Below are 22,982 nucleotides of genomic sequence, written 5' to 3'. Positions count from 1 at the left end.
GATGAACTTAACTTATTGTGGTGAGTGTGAAAAGAAAATAATTAGTCTATTTTAGTGGTTTATTGTGAGTTTGCTTCTAGGTTGCATATTTATTAACTGAACTTCAACTGAGACACAAATAGCAAAGAAATGTTAAAACGTGTTATACATAATTGATTGAAATTTGTGCAAGTTGTTCAACTCAGGCTAATTTGGTTTTAATTTTTACAATTGACTGAAAGCAAATATTTATTTGGTGATATAAATAAATCATGATTTATAAAGTAATGGCTACTTTATAAAATGGTTGCTTTATAAAGAAGCATCACTTATTCTTACTGTTCCTCTTTAGTTATTAAGAATGTACGATAAACTTTAAGTCAAAACAAAATGTTAACGACAAGCCAATTAAACAATTTGACTTGATACTTATTTGAGTCAGGATCCAGTGTTTGATATGAAGCCAAGGCGCAAATTCAAACTGGAACCTGGATCATCCAACCGGTGCATGCTCTTCACTTTTGATTAATCAACGCTGGTCCAAGACACGTCACGCCAAGTCCCATCTTATACGGACCATCATCCATGGCGTCTTCCGCTTTCCAGCAGAGCTCAATCTGTTCATTCGCACGCCTCAGTTTCTCAGCAAACCTTCTCACCAGATCCCTTTCTCCGTGATTCCTTGTCCTTCCACCTCTAACCTCGTCTTAAAAGCCGCATCCTCTCGGAGTTGCATGAGAAATTCTTCTGGCCTCGATCATTCCAAGCAGCTTCTCCCTCCGCTTGCTCGCCTGACTGGGATCCACCGTCTCCTACTTCTTCGCCACCTCCTCCACGGTATATCTTTGGCAGGCCGACACATAAATCCACCGTCTCCATCCTCGAGCAGCCTTTCTTCGTCTTCGGCCCTGGCTGGGCCCGCCAAAGTCTCGCCGCACCGATCTACCGGTTGCCGTTCCCTCCCAGCCTTTTCACCGGTTCCCCGCCCTGGTTCAGCCTCGTCAACAGCTTCAGCCCGGTTCATCAGCACCTCCCATCGGATTTCTCACGCCACGCCCGCCTCGGGCTTCCGGGGTAAGACGTACCTTCACATGTCTCATTATCCGTATGCGCCACTCAGGCTGCGTTTCAATGCTTCAGGGCTTTTAACTGAATCAACGCTTATATAAACTAATAAATAAATATTTTCTTAGTTTACACTCAGTCAGCCGTGCCACCCATGGATGGACTGGAAGCTGTTTGTTGTTTATCATAGAACGGCCAACACCCTGTTTTTCCTATATCAATTTGATACATATGGGCTCCTGCTCTTTCCATGTCTGCTGTCACTGTTTAGCAGTTAAAACGGTTCAATTTGTTAGCATGTCGTAACATTGTTTCCCGAGCTGCTCATTAGCACTGTGACACTTGCGCTGGGTCTACTCCCGTGCGGTGGGATGGTGCCCCGCTGCTGCTGTGCGAGCTGCACAGGAATGCCTTAGAATCAGGGCAACAAAACAGCAAATGCAAAGTACTTTGCGCAGTTTTCCCCCCCGAACTAACCGACCGAGCCGAGCAAGCCGTTGGATACAGGTAAACGCTAGCTAAAAGATGACTAGCTAATAATACAGGACCTTAAGTTTGTGACAAGTAGCATGCAGGCTATCGGTGTTGTTGCGTTTGTCCAGTTACGTAGATTCATTTGCCCACTTATTAAGCTGTCCAGAGACGGGCGTTCTCCGCTAACAAGCAAACTTATGTGACCAGGTGAAAAATGGCTACATGTCAAATGTATTTTAAAAGCCATGCTTTGTTTTTGTTTCACCGACTGGTTGTGATTCTTGTTTTTGCCAGCATGTGGTGCTGTTACAGAGAGGTCTAAAATGACAGGAAATAGAACAAACCTCATTTATGTATCATGGCACTAAAACAAGAGAACGGAAGAGGACATTTTGTGCACCGAGACCTGTTGGAAGGAAACGACTATATGCCCACCTGACTAGAGGATCCGAGTGCTCGAATTGCCACTGCTGTTTATTATTACACCCCTTAAGAGTTTAGCTCTGATGTGAAGCTATGGCCCGCCATTTTCACTTAAGCTAATAGTTGATAGAATACGGGTAATTTCTTTCAGCATATATTGATCCTCATTCTTTCATTTGTTTACAACTGAGAGAGAGAGAGAAAAGTATTCTATTTCATCTGAAAAAATAAAGGACCCCCTTTTTTTTTTTTTTTTTTTTTTTTGAAGCTTTGTGTGCTCCATTACTCCCGGCTTCACTTACTTTGATATTTCAAGCTCGCGTCCCATCTGTCAGTTCTAAGTTTCATCTCTCATCCAAAATTGTCCGAAATCTGCATGGTTCGATTCCACAGGCCATCATGTCTCTTCCTGGTCTACACAGGCTATTCTCTAGCTTGCCCAGTATTTTACAAAATCTGTTCCACTGATGTAATTTGGGTCATTTCTGCAAGCGACCCCTTATAGTAGCTTTCGGCAATAAGCCGTCATGCCCGAACTATTAAGCCGAACAGCCCTATCCACCTCATATCATCAGTTGGCATCGATCTAGCTTATCGTCCCTACTTGTTACAGCCCCAGTCATTTTATCACCTTTGCTGATAAGTTGTCTCTCTCAGCCTTCATTCAGTCCACTCCAACTATTGGACTCCATCACCCACTTTTATCTCTATCTCACATCATGCTCTGTGTTTCATTCCCTATTCTTTTTTCAGTTTCTCATCCTTATTTATTTTGAGTCTTGGCTTTCGTTTGTTTAAGCTCATTTACTGTTCCAAGCCTCCCATTCTTGTGACAACAAAGCTAGAACCTGTAGAAGACGTCTTCTGCCGTTTGATCACTTTCAACTAGTCTTCAGGTATTCTCTTGGCCTTTCGCCAACAGCTTTGTTGTTCATCTTCAGCATTCTCCTTTTATAATTATACGCATCTTTCCTCTGTGTTTCAGCGCCCCTCAGTACCTGATGAGTACTGCGCAATTCGCTGGTGGTGGTTGGTTTACTCCATCTAAACGTGCTCCTTTCCCATGCCGTGACGTTACTTTCCCCTTTTGCTTTTACGTTCTTAATTTCAGGTTTCTTTTAGGAGTATTCTTGCCTATTGCCCGCATCTTTCGACCATTTCACAGTGAGTCTAATTCCTACTCCAGTTTCGTTTCCGCAAGAAGTTGTCTATACCGCCCTTTTAAGTTTCCCTGCTTAATCTTATTTAATTTAGTAAATGCTTGACTAGCTCTTTTCTCTCTCACCTCTATTCTTGCTATTCTATCCCCAGCTGGCCCTGTTCTCCAGGCGGCCCATCACTTCATGCCTCAGAACATCCCCATCTCCTGCTGGCCTTTTTAACCAGCATGCCCTTATACTTTGCCCAACAGCATCCCTTACTGGTCCCCTTTTATGTATATCCCGCCTTGTACATCCCTTTACTGCAGGCTCTACTGCGTTCTCAGCTGGATTTTTAATCAATAACCCCTCATGCCTTTTCCTACAGCATTCCTTGGTGGTCTCCATCTACCAGCATCCTTATATCCCTTGCCCAGTGCATCCTATCATTTCATTCCTTGCAACATTCTCAGCTGGCCTTTAACCAGCGTCCCGCAGCAGCCCCCGCTGGTCCCCTTTCATCATTATTTCTATTTTCCCACGCCCTGTCCTTTCGATCTCTTCATGCCCTGTTGTATCATTAGCTGGCTTTTTCAGCATCCTCTCATCCCTCTTCCTACCACATCCCAAGCTGGTACTCATCCTCTAGTATCTCATGCCATGCCGTGCGTTCTGGCCATTCCCATGCGCATCCCATCATCTCTTTCCCCGCTACATTCCCCGCTGATCTTTGTCTTCCCTTCTCACTCTTCCCTCCTGTCACTGTCACGCCATCTCCTTCTGTTCGACAAACTAAGTCAGAGCAACTCCTCTCCCCTTTACCTTTTCGTCATCTGTCCTCCAGCCTCAGCCTTATTTTGGGGGATGTCGTTCCTAGCAGCATCTGGAATGTTCACCCGAGCCCATCACTGTGTCGTGGTAAAAATTACAATAAGGAACATCTGCTAATCATGTCATATGATACGTTTGTGAACTCTCACCAAAATAACTATTTGGGTTACATGGACGAGGTGGGAAGGTTGCTTTCCACAGCTGCATCAGGTCCAGACCGTCTTGCCCCTTGCTTTTCTTTCCTTATCATTGTATAAAAAACTTAAATGTTGTCTCTGCCTGGCAGAGCTTAGTGAGCTTGGTTAGCCTTGCATCCAGACTGGCTTGAGTGATTGTCTTATGAGCTCTCTGTATTGTGCATGATGCATGAATAAACCTGATTAAGTGATTCTACCTGGACAGTGCTTGGAAATGGTTGTTTTCCACGACAACTGTCACATCATCTCCTTTAGTTATGGTCCTAACCTTGCAAGCTAAACCAGCGCACCTCCTCTCCTTTAGCGCTTTCCGTCTCCGATTATCCGGCCTTGGCCCTGGCCTTGGCCCTGGCCCCGGCCCCGACCTCGACCTCTTTTTGGGGATAACATTCATTTCAGCATACGGAATGCTCATCCAAGCCCATCGCAAAGTATGCGATAATTGATGTCCTCAGCCGGAGCCCGAGTGCTGAAGACTCCAATTTGTATGTCAAACTCTTCTTATGGTTTCCCTTGTCTCTGTCTGAGTCTCTCCAGATTGATATGAAGCCTAGGTGCAAATTCAAACTGGAAGACTCTTCTAGCCCCACCTGGATCATCCAACCAGTGCAGCATGCTCATCACCGTTGATTAATCAACGCTGGTCCAAGACATGTCGCGTCCAATCACCGCCCAAAAGTCCCAGCTGATAAGGACCATCATCCATGGCGTCTTCCGCTTTCCACCAGAGCTCAACACACCTCCACCCTACACCTCCACTCACTCAGCCATCCGCCCGCATCCTTCATCGCCTTCACCACCAGTGTCGGGTCCCGGGTGATAACGTTCCTTTCAGCATACGGAATGCTCAGCTGAGCCCATCGCAAAGTTTGCGATAATCAATGTCCTCAGCCTGGGCCGAGTGCCAAAGACTAATTTGTATATCAATAAACTCTTTGAATGGTTTCCTTTTCTCTGACTGAGTCTCTCCAAATTGAATTACTTATCTGGTTAATTTTTTCAACTAGATTAATTAAAGATTAGAAAAGTAAAAGATTTACATGGATTTACATAGTCCATGTAAATCGTTCATGTAAATAACATCACTTAAAACCAAAATACTTTGCATGTTGATGAAAATCTACTTTTACAAAATGAGTTTTCTTTTTTCTTTTTTTGATTAAAAAAAGAAAAACTCTCTCTTTATTCTTCTTGTTTTTCCTTTAAGCGGTGAAACCTTCCTGTGATGCCAGACAGAATGGAGCTCAGTGTTTTGGAGCTTTGGGAGGAGCAGTAGACATTCAGCTGATGGTCAACATGTTAGCAATACCCATAATCCATTGGAAGATGAATTCCTCTATAATATTCATCTGGAGGTATGGCAGAATGGTTAGAATCAAAGACAACGTAATTCCCGTTTTTCCCAGTAACGGAACAGTCAGGATCAATGACCTGAGAAGGAATGACAATGGTGAATATCAACTTGAAATGTTTGATGGAAATGGAAAAATAACAGGAAAGAAAACTCTGCATCTATCTGTTATAGGTAATCAAATCTTTGATTTTTTTATGTTGTTTCATTTCACAACAAAATGTAAATATTTTTTTTAATTATGATAAATTATTTACAATGTACTTCAGTTTATTTTTTATATTTTTCCACTAAAACTTAAAACAAAAACATATTTTCTTTAATCAATTTTTCATGTGTTTCTCTCTCAGCTCCTGTGTTTCCTGTTCAGCTCGTCCCTCAGTGTTTATCTCAGGGACAGATGAAGGTGTCCTGTGTGACTCAAGGTGACAGTCCTTTGTACAGCTGGACTCTGGATGGACACAAACTGACAGACTCTAAGATCTTTTCTGGAAATACTGAGGCCAACATCATCATTCTGAGACATAACATACTAGGACATCTGGTCTGTTCAGTCAGGAATGAAATCAGTAACTCCTCCGAAGGGATGAACTTGACTCACTGTGGTGAGTGTGAAAAGAAAAATAGTTTATCTTAGTGGTTTATTGTGTGTTTGCTTCTTGGTTGCATATTCATTAACTGCGAATCAACTGAGACACAAAAAGCTAAGCGAGTCTATAAGTAATATTAAAACTTGTTACACATGATTAAAACTGGTAGAAATTGTTCAACTCAGGCAAATTTGTTTTTTAATTTTTACCATTTACCTAAAAGCAAATGTAAAGTTTTGTGATAGTAGACAAATGTAATGGTTGCTCTATAAAAGAGAGGACTGATGTCTCGGCCAGATCCAGAGAAACTCATCCATGCGTTTCTCTTCAGTCGCATTGATTATTGTAACAGCGTCTTCACAGGCCTGTCCAACAAATCAATTAAACAGCTGCAGTTGATCCAGAAGCTGCTGCTCGCATTCTCACTAAAACCAGGAAGATAGAGCACATAACACCAGTTTTAAAGTCCCTCCACTGGCTCCCAGTAGCTCAAAGAATAGACTTTAAAATACTGTTGTTAGTTTACAAATCACTGAACAGCTTAGCACCAAAATACATTTAAGATCTGCTGTTGTATCAACCTTCCCGACCTCTCGGGTCTTCTGGTTCTGGTCTGCTTTGCATCCCCAGAACCAGAACCAAAAGAGGAGAAGCAGCTTTCAGGATCTATGCACCAAATATTTGGAACAAACTTCCAGAAAACTGTAAAACAGCTGAAACACTGACTTCCTTTAAAGCTCAACGAAAAACGCACCTGTTAAGAATTGTTTTTGAAATGTAATATGTAACAATATATTGTTTATTCTATGTTGCATGACTTTGTGTTTTTGTGTTTATGATGTAAAGCACTTTAAAATGCCTCACTGCTGAAATGTGCTACACAAATAAAATATATGGTTTGAAATAATAAAGCATAACTTATTCTCACTGTTCCTCTTTAGTTATTAAGAATTTAAGATGAACAAAATCTTAAATTTTAAGACAAAATTTGTCAAGTCAAAATGTTAATGATAGGCCAATTAAAGTATTTTTATTTATATTTATTTGAGTCAGGATCCAGTGTTGGATTTAGTTATCTGGTTCATTTTTTCAACTACATTAATTAAAGATTAGAAAAGTCAGTTACATGTCTTTAATCTTTAACTATCATCATTATTATTATTATTTATAATGATTATTATTACAAAAGCAATAATAATTACTGTCATTATTATTTTACTTTTATGTAAATAACATCAGTTAAAACCTAAATATTTTGTATGTTTTCTGGATGAAAATCTGCTTTTACAAGATGAGTACCTTTTTTGTTGAAAATAAAAATAGAAGAATACTCTATTCATTCTTATTCTTGTTTTTCCTTTAAGTGGTGAAACCTTCCTGTGATGGCAGAAAGAATGGAGCTCAGTGTATTGGAGCTTTGGGAGGAGTAATAGACATTCAGCTGATGGACAACATGTTGGAAATGCCCCACTTTGAATGGACAAACAATAACTTTGTGATTCTACATTGGAGGTTTAACTCAGTTGTTAGTAAAAGAAGGAACATGATTCCCATTTTTCCCAGTAATGGAACAGTCAGGCTCTATGACCTGAGAAGGACTGACAGCGGTGAATATAAACTTGAAATATTTGATGGAAAAGGAAAAAAGACAGGATGGAGAATGCTGAAGCTATCTGTCATAGGTAATCAACAATTTCTCTTCCATTTTTTCACTTTTTACTCTTTTACATTGTTTCATTTCCCAACAGGACGTAGACAGACATTTTACTTTTATTAAATAAAACATAATTTACAACATACTCCGGTTTGTCTTCTCTAATTTCCAGTTTTTCCACCTAACTTTAAAAACAAGATATTATCAGTAATCAATTTCTTCATCTGTTTCTCTCTCAGCTCCTGTGAATCCTGTTCAGCTCGTCCCCCAGTGTTTATCTCAGGGACAGATGAAGGTGTCCTGTGTGTCTCAAGGCGACAGTCCTTTGTACAGTTGGACTCTGGATGGACGTCCACTGACAAACTCTGAGCTCTTCTCTGGAAATACTGAGGCCAACATCATCGTTCTGAGACCAAACATCCTCGGACATCTGGTCTGTTCAGTCAGCAATCAAGCCAGTAACTCCTCCGAATGGATGAACGTAACTTACTGTGGTGAGTGTGAAAAGAAAATAATTAGTTTATTTTAGTGGTTTATTGTGTTTTTGCTACTAGGTTGCATATTCATTAACTGAACTTCAATTTAGACACAAATAGCTAAGAGGGTCTATAAGAAATGTTAAAACTTGTTACACATGATTGAAATTTGTGGAAGTTGTTCAACTCAGGCTAATTTGGTTTTAATTTTTACTATTTACTGAAAGCAAATGTTTATTTGGTGATAGAAGTGAATAAATGTAATGGTTACTTTCTAAAAACCATAACTTATCCTTATTGTTCCTCTTTAGTCATTAAGAATTACAGATAAACTTGATGTCAAAAGAAAATGTTAATGACAGGCTAACTAAACAATTTGACTTCATGTTTATTTCAGTTATTATCCAGTGATTGAGTTATCTGGTTCATTTTTTTCAACTAGATTAATTATAGATTAGACAAGTCAAAGATTTACATGGATTTAATCTTTGAAGTAAATACCATTATTGATATTATTATAATTATTATTATTATTATTATTACACGTTTATCTAAAAAACATAAATTAAAACCAAAATATTTTGTATGTTTACTTGGTGAAAATCTATTTTTACAAAGTGATTTTCTTTTTTGGTTAGAAATATAAATAAAAATATGCTCTCTTTGTTCTTATTCCTGTTCTTCCTTTAAGCGGTGAAAACTTCATGTGATGGCAGAAAGAATGGAGCTCGGTGTTTTGGAGTTTTGGGAGAAGCAATAGACATTCAGCTGATGGATGACTTGTCAGCAGCAGTTAGCTTAAATTGGATCATGAATCGTGTTGTGATTCTAAATTGTATATTGAACAGAGTTGTTACTAAAAAGAACAACATAATTCCCGTTTTTCCCAATGATGGAATAGTGAGGATCAATGACCTGACGAGGGATGACAGTGGTGAATATATACTTTATGTGCATAATGAAGAAGATAGACTGGAAAGGAAAACTCTGCAACTTTCTGTAATAGGTAATCAACTATTGCTCTTCCAATTTTTTCACTTTTTACTCTTTTAGATTGTTTCTTTTCACAACAGGACGTAGACAGACATTTTACTTTTTTAAATAAAAAATAATTTACAACATACTCCAGTTTGTCTTCTCTACTTTCCAGTTTTCCACCTAACTTTAAAAACAAGATATTTTCAATAATCAATTTCTTCATCTGTTTCTCTCTCAGCTCCTGTGTATCCTGTTCAGCTCATCTCTCAATGTTTATCTGAGGGACATATGAAGGTGTCCTGTGTGTCTCAAGGTGACAGTACTTTGTACAGTTGGACTCTGGATGGACACGCACTGACAAACTCTGAGATCTTCTCTAGAAATAATGAGGCCAACATCATCGTTTTGAGACAAAACATCTCAGGATATCTGGTCTGTTCAGTCAGCAATAAAGTCAGTAACTCCTCCAAAGGAATGAACTTAACTCACTGTGGTGAGTGTGAAAAGAAAATAATTAGTTTATTTTAGTGGTTTATTGTTTGTTTCCTTCTCGATTGCATATTCATTATCTGCACTTCAATTGAGACACAAATAGCTAATTGGGTCTATAAGAAATATTAAAACTTGTTACACATGATCGAAATTTGTGGAAATTGTTCAACTCATGCTAATGTGGTTTTAATTTTTATTATTTACCTCAAACCAAATGTAAATTTGCTGGTCGAAGTAAATAAGTGTAATGATTACATTAATATGGTTGCTTTATAAAGAAGCATAACTTATTCTTTCTGTTCCTCTTTAGTTATTAAGTATTTAAGAAACTTTAAGTCAACAAAATGATGATGAGGAGCCAGTTGAACAATTTGTCTTGATATTTATTTGAGTCAGGATCCAGTGTTTGATTTAGTTATTTGGTTCATTTTCTCAACTACATTAATTAAAGATTAGAATAATAAAATGTTTGCATGTATTTAATCTTTAAATACCATCATTATGATTATGATTATTGTTATTGTTTTTGTTATTATTATTATTTCTTTTTCTTTTAAGTGGTGAAAACTTCTTGTGATGGCAGAAAGTCTGCAGCTCAGTGTTTTGGAGCTTTGGGAGGAACAATAGACATTCATCTGATGGACAACGTGTTAGAAATACCCATCTTCAATTGGATGATGAATTACTTTGTGATACTCAAGTGGAGGAATAACGCAGTTGTTAGTAAAAAGAACAACATAATTCCCTTTTTTCCCAGTAATGGAACAGTCAGGATCAATGACCTGACAAGGAATGACAGCGGTGAATATTACCTTGAAATGTTTGATAGAGGTGGAGAAAAGACAGGATGGAAAACTCTGCATCTATCTGTTTTAGGTAACCAACAATTTATCCTCCAATTTTTTCACTTTTTACTCTTTACGTTGTTTCATTTCAAAACATGACATAGACAGACATTTTACTTTTTTAAATAAAAAATAATTTACAAAGTACTCTAGTTTGTCCTCCATACTATCCAGCTTTCAACCTAACTTTAAAAACAAGATATTTTCAGTAATCAATTTCTTCATGTGTTTCTCAGCTCCTGTGTATCCTGTTCAGCTCGTCCCCCAGTGTTTATCTAAGGGACAGATGAAGGTGTCCTGTGTGTCTCAAGGTGACAGTCCTTGGTACAGCTGGACTCTGGATGGACACAAACTGACAAACTCTGAGCTCTTCTCTAGAAATAATGAGGCCAACATCATCGTTTTGAGACAAAGCATCCTAGGACATCTGGTCTGTTCAGTCAGCAATCCAGTCAGTAACTTTTCCAAAGGGATGGACTTAACTTACTGTGGTGAGTGTGAAAAGAAAAATAATTAGTTTATTTTAGTGGTTTATTGTGAGTTTACTTCTAGGTTGCATATTCATTAACTGAACTTCAACTGAGACACAAATAGCAAAGAAATGTTAAAACGTGTTATACATAATTGATTGAAATTTGTGGAAGTTGTTCAACTCAGGCTAATTTGGTTTTCATTTTTACTATTTACTGAAAGCAAATTTAAATTTGGTGATAGAAGTGAATAAACGTAATGGTTACTTTATAAAAAAGCATAAATTATTGTTACTGTTCCTCTTTAGTCATTAAGAATTTAAGATAAACTTTAAGTCAAAACAAAATGTTAATGACAGGATAACTAAACAAGTTGACTTTACATTTATTTGAGTCAGGATCCAGTGTTGGATTTAGTTATGTGATTCATTGTTTAACTAGATTAATAAAAGATTAGAAAATTACATGGATTTAATCTTTGAATTAAATAACATTATTATTATTATTATTATTATTATTTTTATTATTATTGTTATTTATAATTAGACGTTCATGTAAATAACATCAGTTAAAACCAAAATATTTTGTATGTTTTCTTGATGAAAATCTACTTTCCCAAGATGAGTCCTTTTTATTTTGTTGTTGAAAATAAAAATAGAAGAATACTCTATTCATTCTTATTCTTGTTTCTCCTTTAAGCGGTGACACCTTCCTGTGATGGCAGAAAGCCTGGAGGTCAGTGTTTTGTACCTTTGGGAGAAGCAGTAGACATTCAGCTGATGGACAACATGTTAGCAATACCCATGTTCCATTGGATAAAGAAACAGTTGGTGATACTCAAGTGGAGGTTTAACAAAGTTGTTGGTGAAAAAAGCAACATATTTCCCGTTTTTCCCAGTAATGGAACAGTCAGGATCAATGACCTGAGAAGGTCTGACGCCGGTGAATATAAACTTGAAACGTTTGATGGAAAAGAAAAGGACATCATCGAGAACTCTGTATCTAACTGTTATGGGTAATCAACTATTTTTCTTCTAATTTTTTCATTTTTACTCTTTTACATTGTTTCATTTCCCAACAGGACGTAGACAGACATTTTACTTTTATTAAATAAAACATAATTTACAACATACTCCAGTTTGTCTTCTCTACTTTCCAGTTTTCCACCTAAATTTAAAAACAAGATATTTTCAGTAATCAATTTTCATCTGTTTCTCTATCAGCTCCTGTGTCCTCTGTTCAGCTCGTCCCTCAATGTTTATCTGATGGACGGATGAATGTGTCATGTGTGTGTCGAGGTGACCTTCCTCAATACAGCTGGATTCTGGATGGACACAAACTGATAGAGAGGAGCTTTGAGGCCAAGTTCATCGTTCTAAAACATAACATCCTAGGACATCTGGTCTGTTCAGTCAGGAATTCAGTCAGTAACTCCTCCAACGGGATGAACTTAACTCACTGTGGTGAGTGTGAAGCGAAAATAATTAGTTTATTTTAGTGGTTTATTGTGAGTTTGCTTCTCGGTTGCATATTCATTGACTGCACTTCAATTTAGACACAAATAGCAAAGAAATGTTAAAACTTGTTACACATGATTGAAATTTGTGGAAGTTGTTCAACTCAGGCTAATATAGTTTTAATTTTTACTATTTATTTATTTTACTATTTATGTAAATTTATGTAAACCAAAGTACTTTGTATATTTGCTTGATGAAAATCTACTTTCACAAAATTAGTCTTTTTTTTGGTTAAAAATAGAAACATGCTCTCTTTATTCTTATTCTTGTTTTTAGCGGTGAAACCTTCCTGTGATGGCAGAAAGCCTGGAGCTCAGTGTATTGGAGCTTTGGGAGGAGCAGTAGACATTCAGCTGATGGACAACATGTTAGAAGTACCCAACTTCAGATGGCTAAAGAATAACCATGTGATTCTATATTGGAGATTTAACAGATTTATGATTAAAAATAACAACATAAATCCCGTTTTTCGCATTAATGGAACAGTCAGGCTCAGTAACCTGAGAAGGAATGACAGCGGTGAATATTACCTTGAATATTTTCAGGATTCAGGAAGAAAGACAGAATGGAGAACTCTGCAACTATCTGTAATAGGTAATCGCTATTTCTCTTCCATTTTTTTTTACTTTTTACTCTTTTTCATTGATTCATTTCACAACAGGATGTAAATAATTTTTTAAAAATTATGTTAAATGAAAAATTATTTACCACGTTCTTCAGTTTGTATTTTAAACTTTCCACTTTTCCACTAAAACTTTTTTTTTAGCTCCTGTGTCCTCTGTTCAGCTCGTCCCTCAGTGTTTATCTCAGGGACAGATGAAGGTGTCATGTTTGTCTCAAGGCGACAGTCCTTGGTACAACTGGACTCTGGATGGACGCCCACTGACAGACTCTGAGCTCTTCTCTGGAAATAGCGGGCCAACATCATCGTTCTGAGACAAAACATCTCAGGACATCTGGTCTGTTCAGTCAGCAATCAAGCCAGTAACTCCTCCAAAGGGATGAACTTAACTCACTGTGGTGAGTGTGAATAGAAAATAATTAGTTTATTTTAGTGGTTTTTTGTGAGTTTGCTTCTAGGTTGCATATTCATTAACTGAACTTCAATTTAGACACAAATAGCTAAGAAATGTTAAAACTTGTTACACATGATTGAAATTTGTGGAAGTTGTTCTACTCAGGCTAATTTGGTTTTAATTTGTACTATTTACCTAAAAGGAAATGTAAATTTGATGATAGAAGTGAATAAATGTAGTAGTTACATAATGAGAAAAGCACAACTTATCCTTACTGTCCTTATTTAATTATTAAGAATTTAAGATGAACTTTAAGTCAAAACAAAATGTTAAATTAAACAATTTGACTTGATATTTATTTCAGTTAGGATCCAGTGTTTGATTTAGTTATCTGGTTCGTTTTTTCAACTAGATTAATTAAAGATTAGAAAAGTCAGAGATTTACATGTCTTTAATCTTTATATAAATACCAATATTATTATTATTATTATTAAAGCATTTAATTTGTTATTTTTAAATAACATCACTTAAAACCATAATACTTTCTGTGTTTCCTTGATGAAAATTTACTTTTACAAGATGAGTCCTTTTTTTTTTTTGTTAAAAATAAAAATAGAAGAATATTCTATTTATTCTTCTTATTTTTCCTTTAAGCGATGAAACCTTCCTGTGATGGCAGACAGAATGAAGCAAAGTGTTTTGGAGCTGTGGGAGGAGCAATAGACATTCAGCTGATGGACAACTCGTCAGAAATACCCATATTCCGATGGATAATGAATAACTTGGTGATATTATTGTAGATATAACATAGTTCTTACTCCAAAGAATGACAGAATTCCCTTTTTTCCAAGTAATGGAACAGTCAGGATCAATGACTTGAGAAGGACTGACAGCAGTGAATATAAACTTGAAATGTTTGATAGAAATGGAATAAGCACAGAATGGAGAACTCTGCAACTATTTGTTATAGGTAATCAACTATTTCTCTTCCAAATATTTTCATTTTTCTCTTTTACATTGTTTCATTTCACAACAGGACATAGAAAGAAATTTTACTTTTATTAAATAAAACATAATTTACAACATACTGCAGTTTGTCTTCTCTACTTTCCAGTTTTCCACCAACATTTAAAAACAAGATATTTTCAGTAATCAATTTCTTCATGTGTTTCTCTCTCAGCTCCTGTGTCTTCTGTTCAGCTCGTCCCTCAGTGTTTATCTCACGGACAGATGATGGTGTCATGTGTGTGTCGAGGCGACCTTCCTCAATACAGCTGGACTCTGGATGGACGCCCACTGACAGACACTGAGCTCTTCTCTAGAAATACTGAGGCCAACATCATCGTTCTGAGACAAAACATCCGAGGACATCTGGTCTGTTCAGTCAGGAATCAAGTCAGTAACTCCTTCAAAGGGATGGACGTAACTGACTGTGGTGAGTGTGAAATGAAAATAACTTGTTTATTTTAGTGGTTTATTGTCAGATTGCTTCTGGGCTTCACATTCATAATCTGCTCTTCAAATGGGACACAAGTCACTAGTGCGTTCATAAATGAAATAGCACCTTGTGTGTTGAACCAACAGTCTGTCCAATAGCAAAATATACAAATGTGGGTCAGAAGACACAGTCAATATTGCATATAGCAGACCTAGCGACAAACTTTGGTATATTAGTAAGTTAAAAATTACTAAAAATCGCATCAATAATCTCATCCTCTGGTGTGAGACCTTCTGGAGTTCATCCAGCAAAAAGTACAATCTAACACTACAGTAAAAACTCCTTAGATTAGTTAAACTAATGAAGTGTTTTGTCTTTAAACAGATCCGACTGTCTTTGGGATTGCGTAGTATTGCTGTGGTTCTTTAATTTTCCTTTGTCTCTACTTCACTTGGAAGCAAGAGAAATATGAAAAAGCCAAATCGTCTGCCATCCCACCCACAGTGGAGAATCCAGAGAACTGATGGTTCAACTGAGCTCTGCACCTTAGATGGATGACATCATGACTTTAATTTGTAAAAATTCAACATAAGCTCACAAATATAAACATGTAAATACTTCTGGGATTGGCTGCCATGTTTTATGAGTGTTTTATTGTGCAACATTCCAAAGTGTCATTTTTAAATTTTGTTAAAGTGAAAGTTTTAGTTTAATTTCTTTCTAGATCCGTGGTTCTTAACCTGGGTTCGATTGAACCCCAGATCCTAAACGTTTGTAGCTTCGTTATGGAATAATATTTTTTAAAAAAATCAACAAAACATGTTAAAATTAATATTCTCGGTAATTATTGTTAAGTTGGCCTTCTATTACCTGAAGAACATCTCCAGGATTAGAGGACTGATGTCTAGGCCAGATCCAGAGAAACTCATTCATGCGTTTATCTTCAGTCGCATTAATTATTGTAACAGCGTCTTCACAGGCCTGTCCAACAAATCAATTAATCAGCTGCAGCTGATCCAGAATGCTGCTGCTCGCGTTCTCACTAAAACCAGGAAGATGGAGCACATAACACCAGTTTTAAAGTCCCTGCACTGGCTCCCTGTAGCTCAAAGAATAGACTTTAAAATACTGTCGTTAGTTTACAAATCACTGAACAGCTTAGCACCAAAATACATTTAAGATCTGCTGTTGTATCAACCTTCCCGACCTCTCGGGTCTTCTGGTTCTGGTCAGCTCTGCATCCCCAGAACCAGAACCAAGAGAGGAGCAGCTTTCAGCATCTATGCACCAAATATTTGGAACAAACTTCCAGAAAACTGTAAAACAGCTGAAACACTGACTTCCTTTCAATCTCGACTAAAAACGGAAATGTTTAGAATTGTATTTAAAATGTAATCAATTAAAAATTTAATGTTGGGACTTGACTTAATGTATTGTTTATTCTATGTTGCATGACTTTGTGTTTATGATGTAAAGCGAGTGGTTCTGAGTTATTTTATCTTTGTTTACCTTCGCTGTGGTTCCTCACAGCCCCTTTAGTTTCTGAATGATCAATAAACGACAAACTTGGTCTAATTACCTCATTCGTCTGCAGTAAACGTCCCAACAACCATCAAATAGGACAAATATATTTGATTAGGTTTTAACAAACAAATGCATCTATCACGATAATTATGTGAAATGAAATGAGTCATATCCCAAATTCAGAAGATTTGCCTTTACCTCTGCAGAGCTCTTTGGTTCCCCCAATCAGTCTGTAGCTTCTCATAGTGACGTCATCAAACCAAATATCAGATCTATCAGAACTGACTGACACCTGCTGGCCTCAGGTTTGCAACCAGCTTCTGACTGAGACACCAGTAACCTGCTCCCAGTGTCAGAATCTCACTGAGGAAGAAACCGCATTAGGTTTTCTATCACTTTATCATTTCTGATATAACTGATGTATATTTGCATAGAAAATGAGTCAATCGGGTTTAATTTACAATTTTTATGTCTTCGTGTCATGAGGTAGATCTCAGCCGTCGGGTGAGAGGAAAAAGTAGATCTTGGGCTCAAAAAGTTTGAGCACCCCTGATGTACAACATGGATTCACATGTATCATGGAACATGGATCAGGGTCACATCTGCATGATATGCACTTCCAACTCTCGTCTCGCACTGGCAAAACTAAGGGAACACTTCTTGAAGCTGCAAGGAGATGGAGGAAAGTAAAAAAGTATTTTGTGGATTCAAAACGACAAAAAGCAACTTAAATTTCAAATAGAAAAAAAATCAAGTTATTAAAAAAATGTTAAATTCTTCCAAAAATTTCAATTAGTCAAAACAGCAAAAAAAAATTAAATTAAAAATAAAATAAAAAAATTGGAGGGGGCCTGAAATTCTTTTTTGGGGCCAAAAGGTTTTGCGGGGGCCAGAATAAAGTGATACCGTATTGTGTTGTGAGTTCATGCAGTGTGTTGGTTTAGTTCTTTGAGCAAGGTGATGTAAATGCATGGCTCATTTTGTGCACCGGTAAAAAAGCATATACCTATGTCTTGAATTTGGAAAAAAAAAAATCTTATTTAATTTATTACTAAAGAAGAGTTCAGTGAATCCACATATGAAACTGGTGGGTTCGGTACCTCAAAAAAGGTTAAGAACCACTGCTCTAGAGGTTAAACATGTTTGGTTTTTTTTAATGCATTTTCCAATTTTATCATACTTTCAATGAATTAGCATTCAACTAATGTTGAGTTGTACCATGAGCTTCTTATGACATATAATGATGTGAATAAGTGTTTGCCAACTTCCTGATTTCCTGTTTTTTGTATGTTTTATGCATTCTCCCATTCTCAAGTCTTTGTCATAAGCAGTTTGCAAGTGTTCAGTTTTTTTCCATCTTGCTTTGTATGTGTTCTGACAGAAAAAAAAAAATCAGCACTGTTTAACGTTTGGGGCTGATTCAATTTATTGATGTCATGATTAAATTATTTTCACGTTGTTAGTAAACACATAATTTTCAGCATTTCATTGCTTGATATGTGTAAAATTAAGACAAAAATTGATTCCTGCAACCTGAAAGTTGTGGGTTGAACTTTATCTTCTTCCACACATCGAATCGCCAGGAGCAAGGTACTAAACCCCAAATTCACAATCAGTGTATTATGTTTGCATGGAGGTGAGTGCAAAATTATTTAATATTTTGACTCTACAATATAAGCACAAATAAGAAAAACTATTGAGAGAATACAGATTCTGCATTTTCAGCTGTTCAATCAGTTCTGGAGGAGTGGGGATGTTTATCAACAATTGGTTCAACAACACAGAGGCTAAATATTGAAGTTCATACTGATAAATATTTATTTGAATCCTTTTTTTAAATACAATTTCACACAATTGAATTTCAGCATTCTGATCAAAGAAATTGAATAACTGTAGCAACTGTTTGAGCAAAAATATTATAAATAAACTTCGTGATGTTAAGATTTCTATTTCTGATTGTCTATAAACATACATTTTCTTAAAGAAGATATTTAACAAATGTTGATTCGAAACTACGGTCATCATTTTGTTATTGTTTGTGCCTTTTTATTCAGTTACAACAACATTCTTTTTCAGGTAATGGACACAACCTTTAAGAATTATTTTAATACTAATCATCTATTCATTATATAGAAACCTGTTTAAAAAGGTTTCTCAGAGCCTATTAGAACATTTCTTTTTCTCCCTCTCTCTCCAACACACAAGCAAAGACTTGTTGGTTGAAAGAGGAAGTAATAACTTCCTTTTCTCCTCTCAGTGAGTTAAAAACATGAACACTACAGTTATTTGATGTGATCAAGGTCTTTGCCAGTTCTCCTCTGTTGCTGATCACTAACAGGACACACAGCAGGTTGTTCAGAATAAAATGTAAATGTTACATTCTGGATAAAATACCTCAAACTGGCAGCAGCTGAGTGAATCTGAGCAAAGATGAAAGCCGTCGTTGGATTCTTACTGATGTCGCTCCAAGTCACTCATGGTGAGTTTTTTAACTTTTCACTCGGCACCAAATTTATTCTGTTATTTGTGAATGACGTGGTAAAATACTGAGCTTACATGATTTCTCTATGAACTTTGATGGTGTGGTATGTTTATTAAATTAGTATTATTTCATAGAAAAGTTTCACTTTATATGAAAACAGAAATGTTCCAAACTTGTTAAATATGATTGAAGTATGTGGAAGTGTTTCGGCTCAGGCTCATTAGCAAAATGTAAATTTGTCCATAAAAGTATAGAAATGTAACTTTACAAAGATGCATAGATGATTTTTGCTATTTGTTTTTAGTTATCAAAAATTTAGCATCAAACTTTAAGTCAAAACAAAATGTGAAAGACAAGCCAAATAAACAATTACATGTTATATTTATTTGAGTTAGGATCCAGTTTTCAGATGGTAAATCTATTTAATAATTTAGTTCATTTATTTGATTATTTTATTTAATCTTTGAAAAATGTCATTATTAGTAGTAGTTTTTGACAATGTCAAGAGAAACAAAAGTTATCAATTTTACAGATCTCTGCAGTAAACAAAAGCTTGACAGAAACATTTTTCATGATCACATGATTTGATGATCCTTGATTAAAACTATTTATTCATCTTAATCTAATCATGAATGTAAAAGTGGGTGAGTTTGTCCTTTATATGTATTGGTAAAGAGTTGAAGAGTCACTTTGTGTGACTTTAAAACAACGTGATTCTGTAATACAAAAATAGCCTGAATTAAAAGAAAAAACTGAACAAAAGTTTGCAATTATTAATTTTCCTTTTAATACTTAAAGTTGTAAAGGCACCACAACTATAAGTTCATTAAATATTATTGATTAAATATTTATTTTTGGCCTCTGTTTAAGAAAAATTGTGTTGATTTATGTTAGCTTACCTTTTATTGTTTTGTTGCGTTTCAAACTCTGCTGTTTGATACGAAGCATTTAAAGTCATAGTGAGGTGTGAGAAATGCTCAGTGCTTTATATTATAAATGTGTGAGTGGCTCAAAGAATCCCTTCATTTTTTTGATCTAGATTAACAACATAAATACACTACTTCTCATTTCTATTCTTGTTTTTCCTTTAAGCGGTGAAACCTTCCTGTGATGGCAGAGAGAATGGAGCTCAGTGTTTTGGTGCTTTGGGAGGAGCAGTAGACATTCAGCTGATGAACGACATGTTAGAAATACCCATGTTCAATTGGAAAATGAATATCTCTGTGATACTCTGGTGGAGGAATAACATAGTTCTTCCTCCAAAAGACGACAGAATTTCTGTTTTACCCAGTAATGGAACAGTCAGGATCAATGACCTGAGAAGGACTGACAGCGGTGAATATGAACTTGAAATGTTTGATAGAGATGGAAAAATGACAGGATGGAAAACTCTGCAACTTATTGTTATAGGTAATCAGCTATGTGTCTTGAATTTAATTTTTCTAATTTTCACTCTTTCATATTTAATTTTACAACATGAATTGGAGACACATTTTACTTAAATAAAAATAATTTACAACATACTCCAGTTTGTCTTCTCTACTTTCCAGTTTTCAACCTAACTTTAAAAACAAGATATTTTCAGTAATCAATTTTTCATGTGTTTCTCTCTCAGCTCCTGTGTCCTCTGTTCAGCTCGTCCCTCAATGTTTATCTCAGGGACAGATGAAGGTGTCCTGTGTGTCTCCAGGCGACAGTCCTCAATACAGCTGGACTCTGGATGGACACAAACTGACAGACTCTGAGCTCTTCTCTAGAAATAATGGGGCCAACATCATCGTTCTGAGACAAAACATCCTAGGACATCTGGTCTGTTCAGTCAGGAATCAAGTCAGTAACTCATTCAAAGGGATGAACTTAACTTATTGTGGTGAGTTTGAAAAGATAAATGATCAGTTTTTTATTATGATCCATACATGATTTATAATTTTTGCTTCTAGGCTTCATTTTCATTAACTGCACTTCAAATGGGACACAAATAGCCAAATGGGTGTATAAAGAAAATAACACTCTGTGTGTTGAACCAACAACAGTCCCTCCAACAACTAAATATACTAGTGTGGGTAAGAAGACACAGTCAAATACTTCTGCTAGCAGCCCTAACAGCAATGATCCACTTTTGAATATTAGTAAGTGAAAATGACTAAAAATCTCATTGATAATCTCATCCTGTGGTGTGACAACTGCTGGAGTCATCCAGCAAAAAATACAATCTACGATGAAAACTCATCAGTTTTATGAAACTAATGAAGTTTTTTGTCTTCAATCAGATTCGTCCTCCTGGCTCACTTTGGGATTGCGTAGTATTGCTGTGGTTCTTCCTTTAATTGTCCTTTGTCTCTACTTCACTTGGAAGCAAAAGAAATATGAAAAAGCCAAATCCTCTTCCATCCCACCCACAGTGGAGAATCCAGAGAACTCTGTTCTGATGGTTCAACTGAACTCTGCACCTTAGATGGATGACATTATGACTTTAATTTGTAAAAAATAAACACAAGCTCACAGAAATAGTTCTGGGATTGGCTGCCATGTTTTATGAATGTTTTATTGTGCAACATTCTAAAGTGTGATTTTTAAATTTTGTTAAAGTGAAAATTTTAGTTTAATTTCTTTCTTGTGTTAAATATTGTCAAAATTCCGTCTGTATGATTTTTTTTTAATGTATTTTCCAATATTATCATACTTTCAATAAATTGGCATTCAACTAATGTTGAGTTGTCCCATGAGCTTCTTATGGTGTTTTTCACCTCCCTTATTTCCTATTTTTTGTGTGTTTTTCATACTTAAGTAATACTAACTTCTAAGGACGTCTTACATGTGTGGGAACCACTGAAGTAAAAAGTAGTAGTCAAATAAAACCAGCAGAGAAAAATATAAACTTCACTGAAAAGACTCAAGCTAAAATGTGATGAAGGAACCTTGTAGCCTCAGAGACAACGGTTAAGCACACCAACACAGTTTAAAGATGATTTTCTGCTTATGAAAGGATCTTACAGGTTCTTTGAATCAAATTATAAAGTGCAAACACTGGGCCCTATCTAACAGGCTTTGTACAACTCTAGATATTTGACAAAGATATGTTATTAACATCTGAAAGCAGCTGAGCGCATGAACAGAAGCTGAACGTCAAGCAAACATGGAAGTTGTTTTTGTTTTTCTTGATGCAACTCGAACTGTCTTCATCTGGGAAGCTTTAAATGTTTGTACAATAAATAAACCACAAGTTACAGAAATTGAGTTTCTTTGAGTTAAGCACTATTCTCAGAGAATGAAAGCAGCTTCGACTCTTTTTAAATATCAGAAGAAGCCGAAAAATTGGCGAGTGTTTCAGTAAACTTTGCAAGCTTTTCAGACATATTGTGGAACTTTTAAAGAACAGAAGAATATTTTGTTCCTGCAAATGGTGGTGATGGCATCCTGTTCGCTCAGTCTCTCTTTTCTCTGCTATAATATCTGCAGATAATACAGCTGAAAAGTTGTAATATCTGCTTTTCTCTTGACTTCTAAGGCAACCTTTAGAAGTCCAGTCAAGTCACAGCTTCATCACCTGGTCATTGTGGTTAATTCAATTAAACTTCAGTTGTTCTTTATGAAAGATCTCCTGCTCCGGTAAAGAGACACTAATTAAGAAAATATAAACTTTTTCTACATGTCAATACTTAAACTCCAACAATTAACTAAGGAACATAAAAGATCTCAAGTCCCTAATCTCTTGATTGTAAACCTCCCCTTACTCTATTAGAGGAAAATATCTGCATCAAATTGGATGTTTTTTTTTTCTCTGAGAGTTTTTGCAGTGCTGGTGGCTTGTATGTTTTGCGATAGAAGGCAGGGTGAGGACATGCGACAATGGTCAGAGGGACCTGGAGTCAAACCCACAACTTCTGTGTTGAGGACTCCAAATGTGGGATGTGCTAACCCCCTGTGCCACCCAAACACACCTTGTTACTGAATATTTTGACTCTACAATATAAGCACAAATAAGAAAAACTATTGAGAGAATACAGATTCTGCATTTTCAGCTGTTCAATCAGTTCTGGA

The 22,982-nt window shown here is 36.3% G+C and overlaps 1 protein-coding gene across 4 annotated transcripts; it reads left to right on the top strand.

Moving 5' to 3' along the window:
* Positions 1-329: 329 nt before the first annotated feature.
* Positions 330-22,544, top strand: LOC129362561 (hemicentin-1-like). Of its 4 annotated transcripts, XM_055034138.1 has the most exons (16): positions 330-1,053; positions 5,316-5,633; positions 5,810-6,064; positions 7,414-7,731; positions 7,943-8,197; positions 8,871-9,185; positions 9,396-9,650; positions 10,208-10,298; positions 10,407-10,525; positions 10,731-10,985; positions 11,664-11,979; positions 12,188-12,427; positions 12,758-13,075; positions 13,248-13,501; positions 14,678-14,932; positions 20,882-22,544. In XM_055034138.1, the coding sequence occupies exons 1-12, from the start codon at positions 714-716 to the stop codon at positions 12,228-12,230; spliced, it is 2,880 nt and encodes a 959-aa protein (XP_054890113.1). In that variant the 5' UTR covers positions 330-713; the 3' UTR covers positions 12,231-12,427; positions 12,758-13,075; positions 13,248-13,501; positions 14,678-14,932; positions 20,882-22,544. The 4 variants fall into 4 exon arrangements, with proteins under 4 accessions (XP_054890113.1, XP_054890112.1, XP_054890110.1 ...); XM_055034137.1 differs by lacking the exons at positions 14,678-14,932; positions 20,882-22,544 and adding an exon at positions 15,320-15,928 and having other exon boundaries at positions 10,208-10,525; XM_055034135.1 differs by lacking the exons at positions 14,678-14,932; positions 20,882-22,544 and adding an exon at positions 14,152-14,277 and having other exon boundaries at positions 10,208-10,525.
* Positions 22,545-22,982: the final 438 nt, after the last annotated feature.

This window comes from Poeciliopsis prolifica, unplaced genomic scaffold, assembly GCF_027474105.1.
Source record: "Poeciliopsis prolifica strain line A6 unplaced genomic scaffold, Auburn_PproV2 SCAFFOLD009, whole genome shotgun sequence".
Classification (NCBI taxonomy): domain Eukaryota; kingdom Metazoa; phylum Chordata; class Actinopteri; order Cyprinodontiformes; family Poeciliidae; genus Poeciliopsis; species Poeciliopsis prolifica.
The sequence above is the reverse complement of the archived record's forward strand: the minus strand, read 5'-3'. Positions and strand labels throughout refer to the sequence as shown.